The sequence below is a fragment of the Enhydra lutris genome, unplaced genomic scaffold (genome assembly GCF_002288905.1).
Source record: "Enhydra lutris kenyoni isolate GAN:26980312 unplaced genomic scaffold, ASM228890v2 scaffoldscaffold21, whole genome shotgun sequence".
Lineage (NCBI taxonomy): Eukaryota > Metazoa > Chordata > Mammalia > Carnivora > Mustelidae > Enhydra > Enhydra lutris.
In genome coordinates, this window is record NW_019154105.1 from 64,678,037 (window position 1) to 64,698,890 (window position 20,854).

Below are 20,854 nucleotides of genomic sequence, written 5' to 3' on the forward strand. Positions count from 1 at the left end.
TTCTGTATCAAAGTTAATTGCATACCTCTCCTTTGACCCAGTAATTACTTTGCTAGAATTTTACCCTTCGAATATGTAGCAGAAACATATCCCAAGTCAAGAGATAGAGAAACGTTCACTAAGCTTTGTTTGTAAAGCAAAGAAACAGAAACAATGTGGATTTCCATAAACAAAGAATTGATTAAGTTATGGTTTGGCCTTACGAAAAAATAATAATGGATTTTTTTTAAATGAGGTCCTTTGTATATGTTAATATGGAAATAGCACCAAGATTTTCTATTAAATAAGGAAACCAACAGGGTGCCTGGGTGGCTCACTCAGGCATCTGCTTTTGGCTCAGGTCATGATCTCAGGGTCCTGAGATGGGGCTCCATGTCATGCTCCCTGCTCAGCAGAGAGCCTGCTTCTCCCTCTCTTCCCCACTCATGCTCTCTTATTATCTCTTTCTCTCTCTTTCTGTCAAATAAACAAACAAATAAAATCTTTTTAAACTTTTTTAAAAAAAATTTAAATGAAAAAATCAAGACGCGGATTATTTTTTGTGGTATAATTTCATGTATGTCTACACATTCACACATTCACCGAGTGTGAATACATAGGGTTGAAAAAAAATGCTGGTGCTCAGAAGGGGTTGGGGTCAAAGTGAGGAAGGACTTTTTTTGTTGTTGTTTTGCATTTAAAAAAAAATGAGATAATTATAGATCTACATGCAGTCATAAGAAATAAGACAAAGAAATCCCTTGTATCCTTTGCCCTGTTTCCCCTAAGGGGAACATTTTATAAAATTATAATATATTACAACCTTATAGTGTCAATTATATTGGAACAATCTACCAACCCTACTCAGATTTCTCAGTTCTGCTTGTCCTGTGTGTGTGTGTGTGTGTGTGTGTGTGTGTGCTTAGTTCTGAGTAATTTTATCAACCATGAAAGTTTCTATCTCCATCATCACAGATAAGGTAATGAACCTTTCACATCGTCAAGGATCTCTCTGCCCTTATAAAATCACTCTCACTTCACTACTACAGAGGAAGGGCTTTTATTATGTAAGATGTGAAAACCAGTTAGACTTTCTAGAAAAACCCATGTATATTAGTTTCAGATGGAGCAGACGTTAGCTTGTGGAGGGATTACAGGTCTCACTTCCTTCCCATACTGGTCTTTACTTTGGAAATCTCACAAATAATACCAAACTGCTGGGAATGGAGAGATCTGGCCTGATTCAAGTCCTCAAAACTTCCCAGAGGGATGCCCGGGTCAGCTGAGGTCACGATCTTAGGGACCTGAGATCGAGCCCCACATCCCACTCCCTCCTCAGCGAGGAGTCTGCTTCTCCCTCTCACTCCCGCCGCTCATGCTCACTCACTCTCTCAAATAAATTTTAAAAATCTTAAAAGACAAAACAAAACAAAACACAACTTCCTAGAGTGTGGGCCCATTTCATTTACAGGCGGGAAAGGAAGCAGGGCTCCAGCCTACCTCGCCCTGGAGCTGGTCCCGGAGGCGGGCGGCTTCCCCAAGTGCCTCCTGCAGCTGGCGGTGGGCAGACGTCTGGTCTCTGAGTTGGCACTGTAGGGTCAGCACCCGGTGCTGGAGCTGCCCCACGCAAACCCTCAGGTCCTCTGTCGGGGGGTCTGCCTCTGGGTCCCGCAGCTGTGGAAATCACCCATCTGATGGAAATGCTTAGCTTAGCTTCTAAGTAATTTGCCTTAGCAAATAAAAGGACCTGTTTTCCTTCTTAATTTTTTTTTTTCTGGCTTGCATTTTTTTCTCAAGTCAAAAATTTTAGAAAATAAAGGAACAGAAGTCACCCCAAGCCCTATTAGCCAGAATAATCATTGTTATTATCCACATATTTTTTCCCAGTCTTTTTGCTATGCCTGTATGCATGAGCACATGTGAGCGTGTGGCCCATCCCGGGTTTTTTTTTTTGCGGGGAGGCGGGTGTTGGGGAGGGTCTGGGGAATCACAGAATAACATTCTAGAATGTGATTTTCAGATATATATATATATATATATATATATATATATATATATATATTCCGATATATATATATCTTTTGCACATCTTTTCAAAAATATGCAAAATGGCAGGGCGTTCCAGAATCTGTCTCCATCGATTTCGGTCACCACTCTACTAAAAAAAGGTATAATGAATGGAATTTAAGGTTCAAATCCAATTACGAGATGCTTATTACATTAAAGCATCCTCCACTTATATAAAGCAGAGGATAGTACATTTTCCCCCAAATGCTTTTTCTTAAATCAGTACAAAATGGTCTCTCACTCTTTTGGGGGTCAGACACGAGCGGGTTTCATACGATGTCATGGTGAATTTCCAGGAAGGCAGAAAGATGTGAAGGAGAGGTGGTGTAGTATTCGGCAGGGGTGTTGAATAGTAGCAATGCCCCTATCCCCAGTGGTTCTGGGTTCTAAAGTCTTATTTTTTAATAATGTCCATACACACAGACACACAGGCAAGCACATATAAACACATACAGACACACACATAGATTTTCTCTATATAACAATGAACAGACCATCTACATCTTTGGCATTCTGCTTTTCTTCCTCAATGCCATGTCAGGAGCATTTTTCCGTATTATGCAATAATGTTGAAAACATCATGGTGAGCATACGTTCTGTGGCATGCTGAATGCTCAGGGCATTCTAAATTTGGCTGCTGTAATTGGGGCGATCACAAACACCCTTACACGTAACAACTGGATGGACCTCTGAGTCCTTCCCTGAGATCATCAGAGGGGGATTTTCTGGACCCAGGGCCTGGGCATCATTAAGGAACCAGTTCACATGCTACAGTGGCTGGTGAAGGTGCGGATCTACTAAACACCAGGCTCATTTTTGCAGGAGCCCAGAGCTCAGAGGCTTCTCACACTCCCTTCCTTGGGCATGGCAGTGCACCCTTCATCGAAAGCGGTCACCCTGGGAATCTGATGACCTGCAAAGTTCATCTCTTCCTTGTGCTCTCAGCCTGGGGGTGAGCAGGGAGGAGGGGCCTGAGCCACTCTGCTGGGAGAGGACAGAGAGGCCAGTGCAAGGGCAGAATCAATGTGCCTCGCAGTTGATGAGGCCTCCCCCTCGTTAGGAAAGAAATCTGAGAGCAGAATGTGGTTTTCTTCTAATTAATAGAAATTCACAGAGCGTGGGCCTAAGATGCACAGGCTGGGCCCTGTCAGGAACAGATGGGTGCTCCCGATGGTTTCATGAAATCCAGCTCTAAGACTTGCAAAACAACTTGGCCTTTCTGGGAAGTTTGGTGCCTTTGCTGTGTCCCCTCCCTGATGACTGGGACAAGGGGTTCATCCCAGGGACCCTTAGATCACGTTCTACTGGCTCTCCCAGTATGTTCTAAAGAGAATGGACGTGTGGGGTAGGGGCCAGCCCTGCCTGCCACATGGGATGGCACCACTCAGCAGTCTTGTGAATGGCTCATGACCCACTTGCTCCCAAACGGGCATGATCGGCATGGGCTCCAGCCACACGCTGTCCTGAGGGTTATGGTGCCCTCGGGGAGCTCTGGTGGGGAGACCAATACAGAAATAGGCCAATCAGCACTACACGGTGAGGGGAAGCTGGGAGGCACTAAGCCAGAGACACCCACTGCCATCCAGCACTGGGGGATGGAAATATGACCACTGCTCTCTGGGCTGGTCAAGGGGCATGTGAAGCCGTAGTACCTGTTGATTCCCATGGTAGAGGTGTTCCCACCAGGACCAATGACACGCTGTGAAAGGGCCATCACACCTCCACACAGAGCCCATCTGCGGCCCTGGGAGACACTGCCCCCCCACCAAAGGAGACCCCAAGGATGAGTGGCAGTTCCCAGGAGAAGACTGGGGAGTAGGAGGGGCCAAGCAAGGATGCCGGAGGGTGGGGGGTGGGACGCAAACAGCTAAGGCTCCCTAGGCCTGGATTAGAATTCACCAGAAGGAGTTGGGATTTCACACCAAGTACAAGAGGAAGAGACAGAAGGATTTTAAGCAAAATAGCAACATGATCAAGTCTGTGACTTGGGATGATGAAATGGGGACACTTTCTTGTCCCTGCCTCCTGTACATCAACAAACCTCATTTCCTTCAATTCTGGTTTTTGTCTGGAATCCTCCCTTCTTTTAGTTCCAAATTCCTCAACTCTGGCATCATCTCTTGGCATCATTTCTTGACTGCAAAGTTGTCTTGACTGTTTCCCTGCATCCCCCTGGCCCTTTTCCTCCCAGCAGACAGTGATCTTTTTACAAATGAATTGAACAACATTTTTCTCCCGCTTAAAAGCCCCTAGTGGCTTCCCATTGCATTTAGAAAGTGTCGTAACTGGGGTCTGCAGGCCATCTGAGCTCTGCCCCATCTCACACCACTGTTGCCCACGTGATCCTGCTGCACTGCCTACTTTCTCTTTCTATTAACCAGGTTCATTCCTACCTTGGGTCCTGGTCACTTGCTTCTCCCTCAACATGAAAAACTCTTCATCTGCCACCCCTTTCCCACCTTGAAATGCTCAACTTTATATTCCTCTCCTCAGGGTCCAGTTTCTACCAGGTCTGACCAGCTGATTGGACAACTACAAAATCTGGGTAAAGGCACAGAACAGTTCTTTGCAAGCACTGAGTGGCAGTCAATGCAGGCTATAATCCTTGAGGAAAAGGATGCACAACAAGGCGAGCTCCATATTCTCCCTGGCTTTCTCACTGCAGCATTTTCCAAACTGTAGGTCAGAAGTGGGAGCCCTAGCTGAGAGGGGTGGTCCTGTTCAATGGGGGACTCAGAGGCTGGAGTTCAGAGGTGCTCTGATAGATGGGTCTGTGGAGCAAAGGAAAAGAAAGGAGAGAGCCAGGCACTTTCTGCCAGTGATGAATTCTCTTGCATGTCTTTTTTAGGAAACAAGAGTCAACTTCTCAAATAATATATAATAACCCAAAATTCTCCAAATATGATAAAAGACTTGACTCTACAACTTGAAGAAGCTCAGAAAAATCCAAACAGGATAAATACAAATAAAATCACACCAGGCCCATCACAGTCAAATTGTCAAAACCCCAAAATAAGAAGGAAATCTTAAAAGCAGTCAGAGATAAAGTAACACACTTAATTCAGTAAAACAAAACCAAACACAAAAACCATGACAAAACAACCCATTTTTGAACAGAAACCATGGGAGCCGGAGGCAATGTAATGAGATCTTCAAAGTCCCCGAAGCAGGGGAAATCTCTGCCTACCTAAAATTCTGAATCCAGCAAGGGGGAAAAAAATCTCTTAAAAGTGGAAGTTGATGTAAATGTAGAAGATTATCACTTGTCTGGAATAATAATAATAACAATGTCTTATGCAATATCATCAATGGGCATAATACATATGACAAAAATGAGGAAAAGAAGAAAGAGTAAATGGAGATAAACTACTAAAAATTTTGCAGTATTTATTACTAATTATTAATTTATTTGGGATTTCTGTATTACATGGTAAAAGAACTAATTTAGGGTACATTTAAATAATTAATAGATATATTCTGAAATCTCTAGGGTAAACACTGAAGGAGTGATACTAAATTATAAAGTGGAATGAGCTAATGGAGAAGAAAAAGGAATAAGAGAAAGTACTTATATTAGTACCAAAGACAAAGGGAAGAAAGGAGAAATAGAACAGAGCAGAACAAAGAAAACACATGGTAAGAGGGGAGCAAACACCCAATGCTCGCATCACAGGTATGAAATGTATGTGGACCAAACGCCCTAACCAAAACGCAGAGGTTGCAAAACTGAGCCAAGCAAAAACAAACCAACCACATGCTGTTTCCAAAAAAAAAAAAACACACTTTAAATAGAAAGATGCCCACAGGTTGAACGCAAAAGGGTGGGTGGTCTAAAAGAAGTTGGATTCCATGAAAACACTAAGGGAAAGAAACTGGTGTGACTACTTCCATATGAGACCGAGTGCAATTTGGGCAAGGAGCGTGGGAGGTAATGAGGGACATTTCATCATGATCAAAGAGTCAAGTCAGCAGGAGAACATAATTGCAAGTCTGTATGTATCTCATAAATAATTTCCAGATATACAAATCAAAACTAACATACCAGATGAAGAAATACACAAATGCACACTCAGAGATTGCAAACATATCTGGGTAAAAAACAAAGCAAATAGCCCGTCAGTAAAGATACAGAAGATCTGATCAGCAGAATTAACCAGCGTGGCCCCATCACAATACACAACAACGGCGGATCATTCAGTACTTTACAAAGAGTCCTGGGTTATTTGCCACAATAGAATTTAATCTGGTCAATAGAACAAATCTCAAATTAAAAAAAAAATAAAAATAATATAGCTATGTTTTCTGACAACAGTGAAATAAAATTACAAGGTTGGGAACAAAAATGTAACTAAAAAATTCAGCAGGTGCTTGGAAATTCAGGAACTCTATTCTAAATCATCCGTGGGTAAAGAGAGACGTCACAAATGGAAACTGCAAAGTACTTTGAAGTGAACGGACATAAAAGCACAACATATCAAAATGTGTGGGACGTAGCTGAAACAGTGCTCAGAGAGACACGCAGAGATAGAAGTGCATAGATCACAAAAGAAGAAGAGCTGAAAATCAATGATCTGAGCTTTCAACACAAGAAGCAAGGGGGAGAAAAAGGAACATCCAACTAAATCAAAGGGAAGTGAAAGAAAGGGAAGAATGAAGGTAAAACAGAATTCAGGGAAATAAAATACATATGATGAAGAAAATTGACAAAACCCGAAGGAATCCTCTGATTCCTTCTGATTGATAAAATTGCCATGGTGGGGGGAGGGGAATGGGAAGAAAGTGGAAAAAGAGCGGGAGAGAGAGAGGGAGGGAGAGAATGAATGAGTGGCTACAAAGGGGTCAATACTGAACGTCTTATAGACAGGCAAGACCACGGTGAGGCTATCATGAGCATCTCCTCCTGGGATTCCTGAACAGCGCGCACCCTCCACATATGTGGATAATGACTCAAGGAAGCCCGTGTCTTGGCCAAATCATAGATGTGGTAAGTGCAGAGCTGGGTTTAACCTCCGATCAAGTCCTAAAGTCCCTGCTCTTTCCATCATCCCTTTCAAGACCCAACGTGGAGCATGATGGGGTCGTTGGCCAACCAAGGGCGGTAATCATATTGAAATACATGAATGTATCAAGTCAACACACTGTGCAACTTAAGCTTCTACAATGTTGTATGTCAGTTAAATCTTTTAAAAAGGGAGAGAGAGAGGGACCCACTGTGCAGAATTAGGACTTGGACTGCTTGATAAACTCTTGGATCTGAAAACATGAGCTCTGATCTTGAAATGTCAACACCACCGCCTCCAGTGTCCCACCTGATGCCCATGGGAAGAGCCTAAGCAGAGGGGCCGGCTCAGTCTCAGACTGTGTGCAGCAGGGGACCACCCACATGGCAGTCCCAGCCCTACTCCTCCTGCCACATGATTGCCCATTACTTCACTTCCCTGTGCCCTCATTCTCCCATCTGCTAAGTGGGGGTGATGAGGTGGGTACCTCCTCCAAGGGCTGCCTGGGGAACCTCACCTGAGGACAGGGGGTGGTCAGCCCCCTAGACAGCTAGCAAGATGCTAAGGAAGCAGTTGTGAGAAATCAGTCTACCTGGGGGCCATTGTCCAGGGCCGTCAGAGCTTGCGCTGGGTTCGCACAACACCATGGTCTTTCCTTCTCCTCTTCCAAATGTGCTTCTTTTACTCCTGCTCCATGGATGTGTCCTTGTGGGACACTGGACACCTCGGCACTTCCCCAGACCAAGGATGGAGCGGCAGAATTGGCACTGTATCTGGAATTCTCCATGCCTAAGGAAGGCCCCATACACCTGCCAGCTGCACCCGATTTCTCCTCCATGGGTGGCCCATGGGCTCCTGCGGTCAGTTGCCCTGAGAGCTGAGTCACCTGCACCCCCTTTTCCACAGCGGTCCCCTTGTCCCCCCACATCTTACTTTCCCCCCACGGACCCTCATCTGCTCTCACTACGTGCCGCACTGCTGTGCTCTCCCCCAAGGCGACTTCCGTCTCCAGGACACGGATTCTGTGTAGAAGGTGAGCATTCTCCCCGCTGAAAGCCCGGACCGTGTCTTCTATTCCCAGCACTATGCTCTTCATCAGCTCTTTGTAACCAACCCCGAGCTCTGAGATCAGTGCCTTGAGCTCCTGGTTTCCCAGAGTGACGCGCTCCATCACACCTTTGGATTTTCTGAGGCTCTCCCACACGGCTTTCTGCAGCTGGGCCGTGTGCCTTTTCAGCTTCTCGTTCTCCTCTTCAAGCTCAGAAATTTTGCAGTAACTTTTCCCATTGCAGTCCTCAAGGTCAGAAATGACCTGCCAACATTGGTCCAGTTCCCCCTTTAAGTGCGAGATGTCCCCTAACAGCATGCTGTTTTCCCGTTCAAGTGTGGCGATCTTTGTCCCATTTCTGTCCATCTCTTTTTCCAGAACACTCACTTTTCTACGGAATCTCTCTCGGTCACCCCAAAGCTCAGCATTGTCATGTAAAACCTGGCTTCTCTCTCTTTTCAGTCCAGCAATGAGCTGCTGGAACCTTCTCTTCTGCCTTTCAAGGGCTCTTGGAGGCCAGTTCCAACCTCGCTCAGAGGGCCATTCTGGGCCCAGCCTCACATCATCCAAATCAGGCACCATCTCAGGAAGAACCGCGCTGGTTCCCAAGGCCTCAGTCTCCTCTGGTCTAACCTTTTCACTAGCCTCCCCGGGTTTGACTTCCCTGGCCAAACAAACATCCAAGCCCTGGTTTCCCAAAGCCCGCTGGGAGGAAGGCTTCCCCTGGCAGCTGGGCCATTTCCAAGCAGAGTTTGTGCTCTCTCCCACCAGCATGGAGGCCTGTGGCCACCGCCCGTCTCCTCCAAGCTCCAGGATGGAGAGTTGCTGGAAACAAGCCTCCATCTCCTTTTCAAATTTGTCTAGTCTGAGCTCAGAACTGCCAGGTCCTTCGCTTAGAGCCCATGAGTTACTGGTGTGTTCGGTCCCCTTGGGTGGAAAGACTGGGTCTCCCAATCTGGGAGACAGTCCTTCCTCTGCCACTGAGAAGAGGGTACCCTGGCCTGCACATTCCATGGGGCCAGGTTCCTCTGGGATGTCCTTGTAGCCCAGACTGGACACTTCTAGAGGCGCTGCCTCCTCCTCCTTCTCTTCTTGCCCTTCGTATCCAGGGCTTTCCTCTCGCAGACACAGAGCCTTTCCAGACGGCACAAGAGTTTCCTCCTTGCCCTGCCCTGCAAGGACCTGAGTACCTGCTGGAGATGGCTTCTGGGCACCCCGGACCCTGGCTGTGGGGTGCTCTTCCTCCACATCTGATAAAGGCCCTCCCTCCCTCCCCCTCCTGTCCCAAGCCCTCCTCGCCCCCTCCTCCTCTGTTCTCCACTCTGGTCCTCCTCCCTCCTTCCAAGTGTCTTTCAGATCTCTGGGCCCTTTCCTGGGAAACCAGTGACTTGAAGTCTGTGGGGACTCCTGGCAAAGGGAGGCTTCAGGGCTCTTTGCCCGGTGATGATTCCAATATGGCTGTCCAATGGCCCCGGGAGCAGGCAATGACCAAGCATCCAGCACCTGTTGCATTTGGGAGTCTTGTGGAGAAGCCTCCTGGAGCAGCAGTGGCGGCAGCAGGGAAGAGGGGTCCCTGGCTGGCCCCCAGGGAGGGAGTGGGGGCGTCTGCACCAGGAGAAAGGACCCCTGGGCCTGGGTGGCTGCTAGTCTTCGCTCTGAAATCCAGGCCAGCTCCACAGGGAGGAGTGAGCCGTCCCTGCACTGCCCGGGGGGGCAGCCACAGATGAGAAGGAGAGTCTGTTCATCCAAGCTGGGCTCAGCTGGAGTTGGCTAGGAATGGGAAGAGAAGAGAAGGTATGAAGCAGCCTCTTCCTCCATTTAGCCCCCCACCCACTTCTCTGACCTCATCTCCTGATGTTTTTGGTGCCCCTTCACCCAGCCATATCAGCCTCCCTTACTTGCCGAGCCCGATACCCGTGCCCCAGGGCCTTTGCACCTGCTCTTCCCTCTGCCCAGAATATCGTTTCCTGGATCCCTTCGTGGCTCGCTCTCGATCCATTCACATCTCTGCTCACATGTTACTTTCTCTAGCAGCCGCCTGGCCATTTTACCACACTGTGTGCGTTCCCCTTTACTGTGCCCCCACCCTCTCACAGCTTGCTATTTATCGACGCACACACTGTCTACCCCCTTAATCGCTATATGTCCAACATGGTAGCCACAGGCCACCAGCCATGGTTTAAGAGCTGGGAAGCTGGGGGTTCATGGCTCTCCTACTGGACCACACAGGCATAATGCATTTCCATTGTCATGGAAGGCTTTCGTGGATGGCTGTGTAGACCACCTGCTCCAAGGGCCAGGTCCCTGGGCCTAGACCGGTGCCAGGCCCACAAGATGCATTTCACAGATATTTTAAACTATATTTTTATATACACTTCTTCAACGTATGTATCCATTCCGAGTCTTCAAACCTCCCTCTCAGTTATTTCCAGAACGTTCTTCCAAACCCTTCTTTAGCCCCTTCTCCCACCTCCCACACGCAGTTGGTACCCCAGGCACGCAGGAAGCCTCTGGCCTCACCAGTCCACAGTCAGATCCTGTGACGTCTTCCAGGGTCTCATCCGTGGTCTCCAAAACAGAGGGGCCTGGTCCAACCCTGAGGCAACCCCAGGAGCAGAGGCCTTCAGAGGGCGGGCCTAGAAGGCAAGAGGATCCCGGGAGTTAAGGAGACCCTCTTAGGAGTTTTTTCACAACTGCCACTAGTGACTGAACCTCCTGCTCTAGACATGACCTGCCACTTGCCACTGACTCCAGGCCCCTGAGCCCCAGAGGTGGCCTGATGATCACCAGCACCAGCATCAGAGTTGGGGAACGACCGTCTGGTGATGTGTCATGGACTGGGTGTGGAAGCCGCCTTTGCTGACTAGGACGTTCACACAGGTGACAGATCCCACGACACCTCCCTCAACCCGGGCACCCTCATGGTCCCACAGGGTCGTAATCCCCTGCCTCCAGCCCTGGCCACACGCCTGGCATGCAGATGAAGGAGCTCGTCCCCGGCTTCGCCGCCAGACAGGCCCTGCCTCCTTCTCCTCCCAGGACAAGTTTGACCATTTGACTTGCCAGTTCTGCTCCCTGGAAATAGGCTAGAGGGGGAACGGCAGCTGTATGGGTCAGCAGCACTGGGGGCTATAAATTCCCCCTCATCTCTAGCCACGTTTGGCCTTGGAAGACTGTAAGCAAACCACAGACTCCCCCAGTGGGACATCGTGGTTTTGGGGCTCCCTCAGTACCTGGCTTTTGCAACAGGGAATCCAGAAGCCACGCCCGAGACCGTGATCAGAGGCATTGGTTCCCATTAAGGACAAGTTAGGGACAAGGGGCTCCTCAGCCCCAGTAGCTCCCAGACCTCGCACCTGTCTCACCCCTGAGTTGGCAAGGGGTGGGGCAGGGATAGGATAGTCATCCCATAGCCTTCTGCAAAGACCCCTCCTCCTGAGACACCAGCTGTCCCACACTGGCCAGCACCTCCTGAGGCTGAAGGAGTGAGCCTGAATGTCTAGTTGAGTCCAAGTCAGGGACCTTGTCATGGACATGGCCGACTCTAATCCCCCCTTCTCCAGCTGTGTGACATCAAGCAAGCAACACTACCTCTCTGGGCCTCAGCTCCCTGTCTGTAGAGTGGGGCAGTCACCCCCACCACACACACATTGGCAGGTCCTAGATGAAGGTCAGCCCGTCAGCAGATGTCTGTGCAGGCGCCCCCCACACACACCTGTGGAACCTCCCAGTCCAGGGCCACCGGCAGAGCAGACGGTGGCTTGCGGCCCTTGTCTTCTACCGGCATCCTGTGTTTCCTCCCTGGGCAGGGATGGGGGTTCATCCCGAATCCAGCTGAGAGTGTCCTTGAGGAAGACACAGGAGGAGAGCCATGAGTGTCCTCACAGCAGAAGGCTTCTCCCCAGGCCCATCCCAGCCCTAGGGACTCCAGGATGTTCTCCAGGTGGACCTGTCCCTCCACTGTCAACAAGTCCCCAGTGCCGCACCCGGTATCTCCAAGTGGCACCCCCTCCCCTTGGCCTCTCCCAAAAGGTGAGCCAGGTGTGCAGAGAGGAACTTCCCTGAGTCGGGTCTCTCCCTGTGGAGAGTTAAAGATGGTTCGGCTCTGACCCACCATCCACGAGGACTCCTCTAGCTTCCCACAGCCCCCTGCTACTTCTAGCCAGATTCTAGTGGGTGCTGTTCGCTTCCTCCATTGCTCCCCCCACTAGACCATGAGTCCTTCAGGCCTTCAACGTGGCTTCACCTGGTCTGCACCCTCGCCTTACAGTAGGTGCTTAATAAATGTTTGGTAGTTAGATGGATCGGCAGAACCGGCAGAAGACCTGCTCTTATTCAGCAAGCACTTATTAGGCTCCAACTGTGTGTTAGGTGCTATTCTAGGTAAGGGATAAACAGAAATGTATATGTAACACCCGTCCCCTTCTCACCTGTCCCCCAGGTCCTCACCTGCTCTCGGCAGAGCCCTGCATCGATTCCAGCTAGACCTCTCCTGCCCCCCCAGTCCTGCTCACAGTGCCAGGGAGGCCCCCCCACAGCATGCACTCTCCCACCTACACGGCCTCCCCTAGCTCCCCCTAGTGTGGGAGGAGTTCAGTGCTGCCGTGGGCACTGGAGGCCTTCTAAGGGATGCTCCTCACTTGGGTTTCTGCTCATGGTGGCCTCCCTGCCCCCCCAACCATGGTTCTGGCCTGCTTCTGCACCTCCGCATATGCTGTTCCTCCTGCCAGGCTGGCACATCTTCCTCGGAAGGAGGTGGGTTGCCTGCGCCCTGCTCTCTGCCCCTCCCTTCCACACCCCACTTAGCATCAGAGCAATCCCACTGAAATAGAAACAGGATCAGGGGGTTCTCATGTTTCCAACCTTCAATGCTTCCCACTGCCCCATCCTCATTCTGCTCCTTAAAGGGACCCTGTGCCCCCTGCATCATAGCCATGCGCTCCTAGTGCCCGCTGCCTGCCTCTCTTTCCGCCCCTCTGCCCAGCTAACCTGCTTCCCTCTGAGCTCACCTTGAAGGTCAAATCCTCAACAAGGCCTTCCCTGGTCCTCCCCCAAATGAACCCCACCCCTTCCCTCAAGGATCTCCCCTAATGCTCTGAATTTGGGACCTTCCCGTCATCTGTGTCACGTCTGTCATCCACAGACCAGGAATCTCAACTCTGGTCGCACCTTAGAATCACCCAGAAGCTTTTAACAGTCGCAAAGCAGGACCTCAGCCCAAAGCAGCTGAAGCCAGAGGGGCCTGGGCACCAGCATTCTGCTGGGGGCGTCAGGCCCACTGACCCACTGCCGGACACCACTCTCGCCAGTCGATCCACCTGCTTCCCACGTGATCAGAATGAAGCCCTTCGGCTGGCAGCTCACGGGCACCACTGAGAAGAGGTGAAGGGGACATCGGGGAGGGAGAAGGCAGAAGAAAAAGGGAGTGAGACAAAGGAGTGAGAAGAAAAGGAAGGAACCGGCTAGAGAATGGGAGAGACAGAAACTCCACGTGGGAACCGGCAGGAGAAAGACAGTAAGGAGGAGAAAGGAGTGGGCCAAGGACAGCTGGGAGGGCGGCTTCGAATGCCAGCACCGCTGCACCATTCAGTTCTGTTCGGATTTCCTTCCCATACCCCAGCTCGGTTCCACAAATACTTCCTGAGCTCAGCTATAAGGGACAGGCCCTGGGCTGGAGCTGGGGACGCCACCGTGGATAAAACTCACAGAACCCTGCCTCAGGAGGTGACTTGACGGGGAGGAAGGGGCATCCTAGAATACGATGCTACCCACCCCTCCTTCATGTCACAAGTGACAAAATGATGGCTCAGAGAGGAGAATGACTTGTCTGAGAACACACGGCACACAGGCGGGAGAACAGAACCAGAGCTCAGGTCTTGAACTGGATCCGGGCTTTCTCTCCCCCGCTCCCTGCCCCTCTCTACTCAGTCCAGTAAACCCTTCCTGCCTTCCTTTACTCACAGGAGCAGTGACCCCCCAATTTCACAGGAATTTAGCTTTCATGTGCAATTATTTTGAAAGATAACCAAAAAGAAGGACATGAAGAATATGGAGTGATCCAGACACAAACACGATCCATGTGTTAGAATATATCCTTCTGGGCTTTCTTCTATGTAGAGACATTTAAATTCTTCCAAAAGTCTGTTTCTACAGAAAGTCCATTTTTGCTCTGTGCATTTCTCATTTGATGACCTCGGAGGATCATGTCCCACAAGATCTTCTATAATGTGCTGCTTTGTAGCCACCGAACACCCTCTGACAGAAGGAACACCTTCACTTACCAAGGCAGTTCCTTCTTATTGGACATTTAGGTTGTTTCCAACGTTCACCAACTATAAACAGCGCTGAGGTGCTTTCAATATCTGATAATTATTCAGAATAGAATGCAATCTCGAGCTTTCGAGTATTTCTATTAATTTTGTAACTAAGGAACTTGATATCTTTGCCTAAGACCACTAACCATCCGTATTTCCCTTTACATTACTTGTATCATCGTGGCTTTGCTACAGCTTGTTTTTCTGACATTACGGACCTGTGTTTGAAAGCCCTTGAGAACCAAATGTGCAATAGACACTTCCCCACAGATGCAAACTGTGCAAGGACGGGGCCGCCTGGGATGCGCAGAACAAGGAAACCATTCTCATAACCACCACCAGGGGTCACTCTGCCTGCACTGCCAGGACAGAGAGGCTCGAAGAGGAGCGTCAGCATTCCCAATGCTACTGTCACCAGGAGCAGGATCTCTGATCTGGGACAGCATGACACTGACATTTCTAAGTGTGTGACTTTCCATCTCCCTGCACAAGCCTCCGCAACCCCCGGGCTGTCCCCTGCTACAGATCAAGTCTCCAGTGTCTGCACCTGTGTCTGTCTCCCCTATAAGCTTTCAAAGAGCAGGGTCAGCTTTCCAGCCCCGGTGCCGGCACAGTGCCTGGGACATGGCCGGTACTCAGGATGCACTCACTAAAAAGCAGACACATTTGCAGGCAGGCCTTTCTTGTCTTGCAAACCACAGTCCTTTTAAATTTCCTTTCACCCACGCTCTGAGCAGAAACCCCCTCCCCAAACACCTCCCCAGGTCAGGGTTTGTCCTTGCTATGGTCTGTTCCTTCAGGGACCTGGGTCCCAAGTGATGTGTTCTGGAAGTGTGAGATCCCAGGCAACTCATGTGTCTCCTCTGGACTGTGGGGTCAGGCAAGTGTGAGATCCCAGGCAACTCATGTGTCTCCTCTGGACTGTGGGGTCAGGTACAAGGACGCAGATACTATCTGGCTACCTCCCAGAGCTGATGAGATCCTGTTTGGAGAAGTGTTTGTAAACATAAAGCGAGTAAAACCTCTTCCCATGAAGACTAGCACCAGCCTAATGCATACCTCCTTGCCCAGAGCACATCAAACGTAACCAGTGGGCTGCCGGGGGCGGGGGGGGGGGGTGCTCCCTGATGATCTGTAATGGTTTTCTATCTGATACACATTTCCCTGGGGCTAGACACTGCTCCAGGTTTCCCAGTTTCTATGCCTCCCTCTAGCACTGCCACTGTGAAGCAGTCCCTTTGCTGGAAGTTTCCATTTGCCATAGGCAGTGGAGCGAATATCTTCCCAGGTCACTTACCCCCTGAGCCACTAGTTCACCAAGACCCTCCCAGTTGTGACCAAAACCTGGGGTTCAAGGCTATCTTAAACAAGGAGGAAAACACTTGCCAGGCCCCACACAGTGAGAATGAGGACTTCCAGCGGTGGGTCATGCCACTACAAGGACACAAGGAAGGAACGAACTGGGAAGATTGGGAAAGTCTTAGAGGAAGCAGCATTCCCATTGAATGGAGAGAGAGCAGCAGAGTTTACTGAGCAGCCGAGAGGAGCAGGTTGAAGCTTCTAGACACAGGGAAGGCTGCAAGACCGAAGAGCCTGGATTCATCAGGGTCCTGAGGAAGCTCAGTGTGGCCAAGGCAGGGTGGTGGGAAGGAGCAGGCCATGAGCGTGAAGGAGGAGGCCAGCCTAGAGCACCAGGGGCCTTGAATGCCACAGGGAGGGGGTTGAACTTGATCGCAGAGTGACAGCGGCCAGGAGGATTACAAAAGGAGATCACCAGGGGTCACCACAGCTATCTAGAGAAAGGCACTGAACCCCTGCTTATAGCTCTTGACCTCTCTGTGTCCCTTCGGAAATGTACCGTGGGCTTTAGGAAATCACACACCCGTGCAATGTTCTCAGAACTCTGCCTACAGTTTCATAAGTGTTCAATTCTACACCAAGACCCTTAAGGGCACCAGCAGTTTTGTTATCAATAGGCTCTATCATTTAAATTTTTTTTTTAGATTTTATTTATTTATTTGACAGTGAGAGAAAGATAGAGCGAGCAAAAGCAGGGGAACCACAGAGGGAGAAGGAGAAGTAGGCTCCCCTCTGAGCAGAGAGCCGGATGCAGGGCTCTATCTCAGGATCCTGGGACCATGACCTGAGCTGAAGGCAGACACCCAGTGACTGAGCCACCCAGGTGCCCCTCTCACATTTAAATTTTAAATCTCAGTTACACTTCCCTTCGAGCTGCTAACTGGCTGGAACTTTGCATCTTCCAGTGGCCCTCTTGGGAGGACTTCTTGCTCTCAAGATGGCCCTTCTGACTCCAAAATGCCCCAAGTCCAGCTGTCACTGACCTCTGAGAGTAAGACAGAGCCTGGCAGACTGTCATACCCCATCACCCTGGGTCCAGCCCCCATTCTAAATGCCAGGACCCCCAGCAGCAACCCATGGACTGTCAGGCCCCTTCCTCAGCCCCACGCTCTGCACTCAGATGGTTTTGTCATCCTGTGCAGACAGGGGACTGTCTTGGGCACTCTCCAGTCCCTGGACCCAGCCAAAGCCCAAGCCAAGGAGAGGCAGCAAGGGGGCACCTGTGAGAACCTAAATTACTAAGCCACGAGCCAGGATGAGCTGGAGGGGCAGAGTGTGGAGTTCACAAACCCTGGGAGCCTGGGGGGACAACTTCCACCTCACCACTTCGTATCTCTGTGATCCTGGGCAGGTCACAAGCCTCTCTGTACCTTCACGTCCTCCTCTGTAAAATGAGGATAACACACTGCCTCCCTCCAAAGATTGTGGATGGACTAAACGAGTGGCAGATACAGAGCCCAGAAAACAGCATCTGGTACAAAGATGCTCTCTTGAGTGTCGGGGACCATCGACATCTCCCCACGCAAAGCTGGTAAGGGAGCACATGTCCCTACCATCAAGGAACTGGAACCCACAGTTTTACCACCTCACAGGTCTTCATAACTGTTCATCCACAGGGACACTTGTCACGGGTTGAATGGTGTCCCCCAGAATTCCCAAGTTAAAGTCTTAACCTCTAGAATCTCAGAATGTGACCTGATTTGGAAATGGGGTCTTTATGGATTCAATTAGTTACGATGAGGCCCATTTGTGTGACCAGTGTCCTTATGAAAAGGGGACACTGGGCACAGAGATAGACGTGCAGACAGGGAAGACGCTGGGAAGACACAGAGAGAGGACGGCATCCACCAGCCCAGGAGAGGGGCTGGAACAGACCCTCCCTCACAGCCTCAGAGAGAACCAACCCTCCAGACACCTTGACTTTGGACTTCAGGTTCTAGCACTGCTGTTCAAACTACTCGGTTCCTGGTCCTCCATCACGGCAGCCCCAATAAATGACAATTTCCATCTATACACCATTTATTTTCCGGAATTACAATAAGGTACCAATATGAAATGGACACTGGTCTCCTTTTATCTGATGGGTGGAATGGAGGAAGAGTGAACAGATCACACAGGAGAGAGACAACAAGAGCATAAAGTAATAATTTTTTTTAAATGGCCACAGGGAAACTCATTATTAAAATGATCTACGCAGAGAGACACCATAGAACATTTAAAATTCTAGTTAATTTGAAATAGATTTATCTTATCCAAAAAAAATTTGATTTTTGTTGTTGTTGTTGTTAGTTTGTTTAATGAGTAGTCTTCTTTCGGTAAGGTTGTTTACTGATTTTTTTCCTTAAACGTAAATCGACCTGGTAGAGATAAGCACAATCTTGATCTCTTGGGAGTGATCTCTTGGGAGGGGGCTGAGTTAACTCTCTCTTCTCAGGGAGGCAGGCTGGTGCAGGAGAAACAAAGTACTTTGAACCCCCATCAAATCTGGATCAAGTTCTAGTTCTGCTCCCTACTAGCTGTGTGACAACAGATCGATGCACTACCTCTCTGGGCTTCCATTTCCTTATATGTGGGGTGGGATACCAATAGGGCCCAATTAAAGAAATAATGCCTTCGAGAACTCCCAGGACGGTGCTGAGCACAGGGCAGGAATATCTTAAACATAAGTTTTTACTCTTCTGTCAGTCAAATGAATAAATAAATGTCCAGTCTGCCCTTCTTTGTGGATCTTAAGAAACTTGCCCAAAGTCACACAGCTAGTAAATAAGAGAACCAGAAGAGCACCCAACCCTGTGCGTTTTTCTGCTGCTAGCCCTGGGGACCTTTTGTGTACTGGTGTAGGACCAGGGCTACTACAACCCATCCTACCCAGACCCTGCCCTCAAGGAGCTCACAGTCTAATACAGGAGAAATGAAGATTCACGTATAGCACTGCAGGCAAGGAACCATCCCCACCTTTGGAGCTGTGTGGGAGACAGAAGAGGGTCATCACCTCTGGAAGGAAGGGAAGGATCAGGAAAGCTTTCCAGGCAGTTACATAATAGTGCACACCCAAAGCGGCTCATCCGGCTCAGGGCCTGGCACACAGCAGGGACTCATTAACTGCTGGATGGATGGAGAGACAGAAGGGAGCACATGATGAAGGGTAAAGGGTAGCTGACTGGCTCCCTGCAGAGCGGCTGCATGGAGAGATGGATGGGCAGGTGGTAGGGTGAATGAGATGGTGGAAGGTGGGAAGACAAGCGGATGGACACAAGTGGGTGGTCCGTGGGTGGACAGGTGGTTGGGTGGACGAGAAGGTAGACAGATGGCTGGAGGGGTGAGTGCGTTGGAGGATGGGTAGATGAGGTGTATGACTGACTAGCTCTGCCCTTAGGTGGGTAGGTAACTGATGGAACCAGGATGGATGGATAAGGTTGCTGGGGTTGGATGAGTGGATGGAGAGGAAGACTGGAAATGAAGGAGCTGGTGACTTAACACGTGGCTGTAGAATAAAGTTAGAGAAAAATCAAAAAATCACGCATGCCCCGGGTTGCGGCCACTTACCGGGCTGCAGTGGCCAGCAGCGGCGTCGCTGCGTGCGCTCTCCCCTGGGGCCTGGGCCCCCAGGGCCTCTCGCAGGCTCTGGTTTTGCTGCGCGAGGTCCTCCACCTGGCCCTGCAGGCCGATCTCCGACAGCTTGAGCTCATAGATGTAACAGCGCAGATCCTCCAGCTGCATGCGGAGCCGGCGCTCGGTGGCACGCTGCTCCCGAATCCGGCGCGCCGCCTCTTCCTGCTCGCGCTCCCTGCGCTCCGCCCGCGCCTGCAGAGCGCGCAGCTCCGCGGCTTTGCCGGGGTCATCCCGGGGGCCGGCCGGGCCGAGTCTGCCGGGGCTGCCTGGGGCCGGGACATCCAGCTCGGCCAGCAAGAGGCCAGACGCGCGACACAGGCGCCGCACATCCCGCTCCAGCCGCTGCACCTGCTCCCGCAGGCCGCGCTCCTGCTCGCGCACCAGGCCCAGCTGGAGCCGCTGGGTCCGCCGGCAGCGCTCCAGAGCCGCCGCCTGCCGCCCTAGCGCCTCGTCCTTGCGCCGCAGCCGCTCCCGCAGCCGCCGAGCTGCACGCTCCTTTTCCAGAACCTACAAGTTGGCGGTGGATGAGGGCGTCAGGAAGCCAGCCCAGGGGACACACTGTTTTTATTTTAAACTTCCATATTTTTGTGCATGGGGGTTTTTTTCGTGCATTAATTTCGCATTAAAATATTGCATCAAATATTTATTTCATTACTGAGATTTTACAGGGGAGGAGTATCTCCCTTACCTTACCCTCCTAGGAGCCCCCCACATCCGGAGTTCCCTGGGCTCTTGCAAGGAAATTGTGTGCTGGGCTGCCTGGGCATCAGCTGGGGCACACGGAGAAGGCTGCCCCCGTGGTTTCAGTACTGAACACATCCACACCACTTTGTAAAGAGCTGCCGCCTAGACCTGCCTGAGTTTCCCCACGTCCACCCAGGACCTCCCAGATCTCTCCATTTCCCTAACCCTAAACGGTTAATGCCTGGCCCTGCAAAGGTCAGCAGCCCTGGTTTCTGGCTGGTGAGATACAGCACACAGCTGTTCCTTATTGTGCATAGCCCCAAGCACCGGGCACTATTACTGTCCCCTCGGGGTGCTCAGAAGCAGCTAGCACAATCCCACTGTGCTACAAGTCACCATGGCTGGAATTTGAACTTCTGTGTATCTGACTCAAGGCTTTTTCCTCAAAGTCTGGACAATATATCTCTCTGTTCTTGGACCCAGCCCTCTCCCGGCTCTGGAGCTGTGAGCTGGACTGGAGTGACCCGGCCACGGTGAAAATGGGAGTCCTTGCCCATTTCTATGCAGGTGGTGCCGTGTCCTTTTTAAGCTCTGTCTCAGCCCCGAGTGCCTGCTGACCGCCGGCCACTGCTGTGGCCCAGGAGAGCTTGCAGAAGACACAGCACAGAGTGCAGTGGAAGAGGTAAGCCCAGGGATGGCCCGGCAGGCTCTGACAGCTGTTCTTGGGGGCCATGGGACAGATGAAGCTGGAGTCCCAATTCCCTGGCGGGAAAACTGCTCCCAGTTATCCT

At 50.5% G+C, this 20,854-nt stretch overlaps 1 protein-coding gene across 1 annotated transcript in view; it reads right to left on the reverse strand.

The window, feature by feature from the left end:
* LOC111148880 (chromosome unknown C4orf50 homolog) overlaps nucleotides 1–20,854 on the reverse strand; it is a 44,596-nt gene that overhangs the window by 17,764 nt on the left and 5,978 nt on the right. The window contains exons 3-5 of the mRNA XM_022505668.1: nucleotides 19,314–19,886; nucleotides 7,639–9,228; nucleotides 1,480–1,653 (exon numbers count right to left, since the gene is read on the reverse strand). Of these exons, the coding sequence (XP_022361376.1) occupies nucleotides 1,480–1,653; nucleotides 7,639–9,228; nucleotides 19,314–19,886 (2,337 nt within the window). The remainder of the gene's footprint in view (nucleotides 1–1,479; nucleotides 1,654–7,638; nucleotides 9,229–19,313; nucleotides 19,887–20,854) is intronic.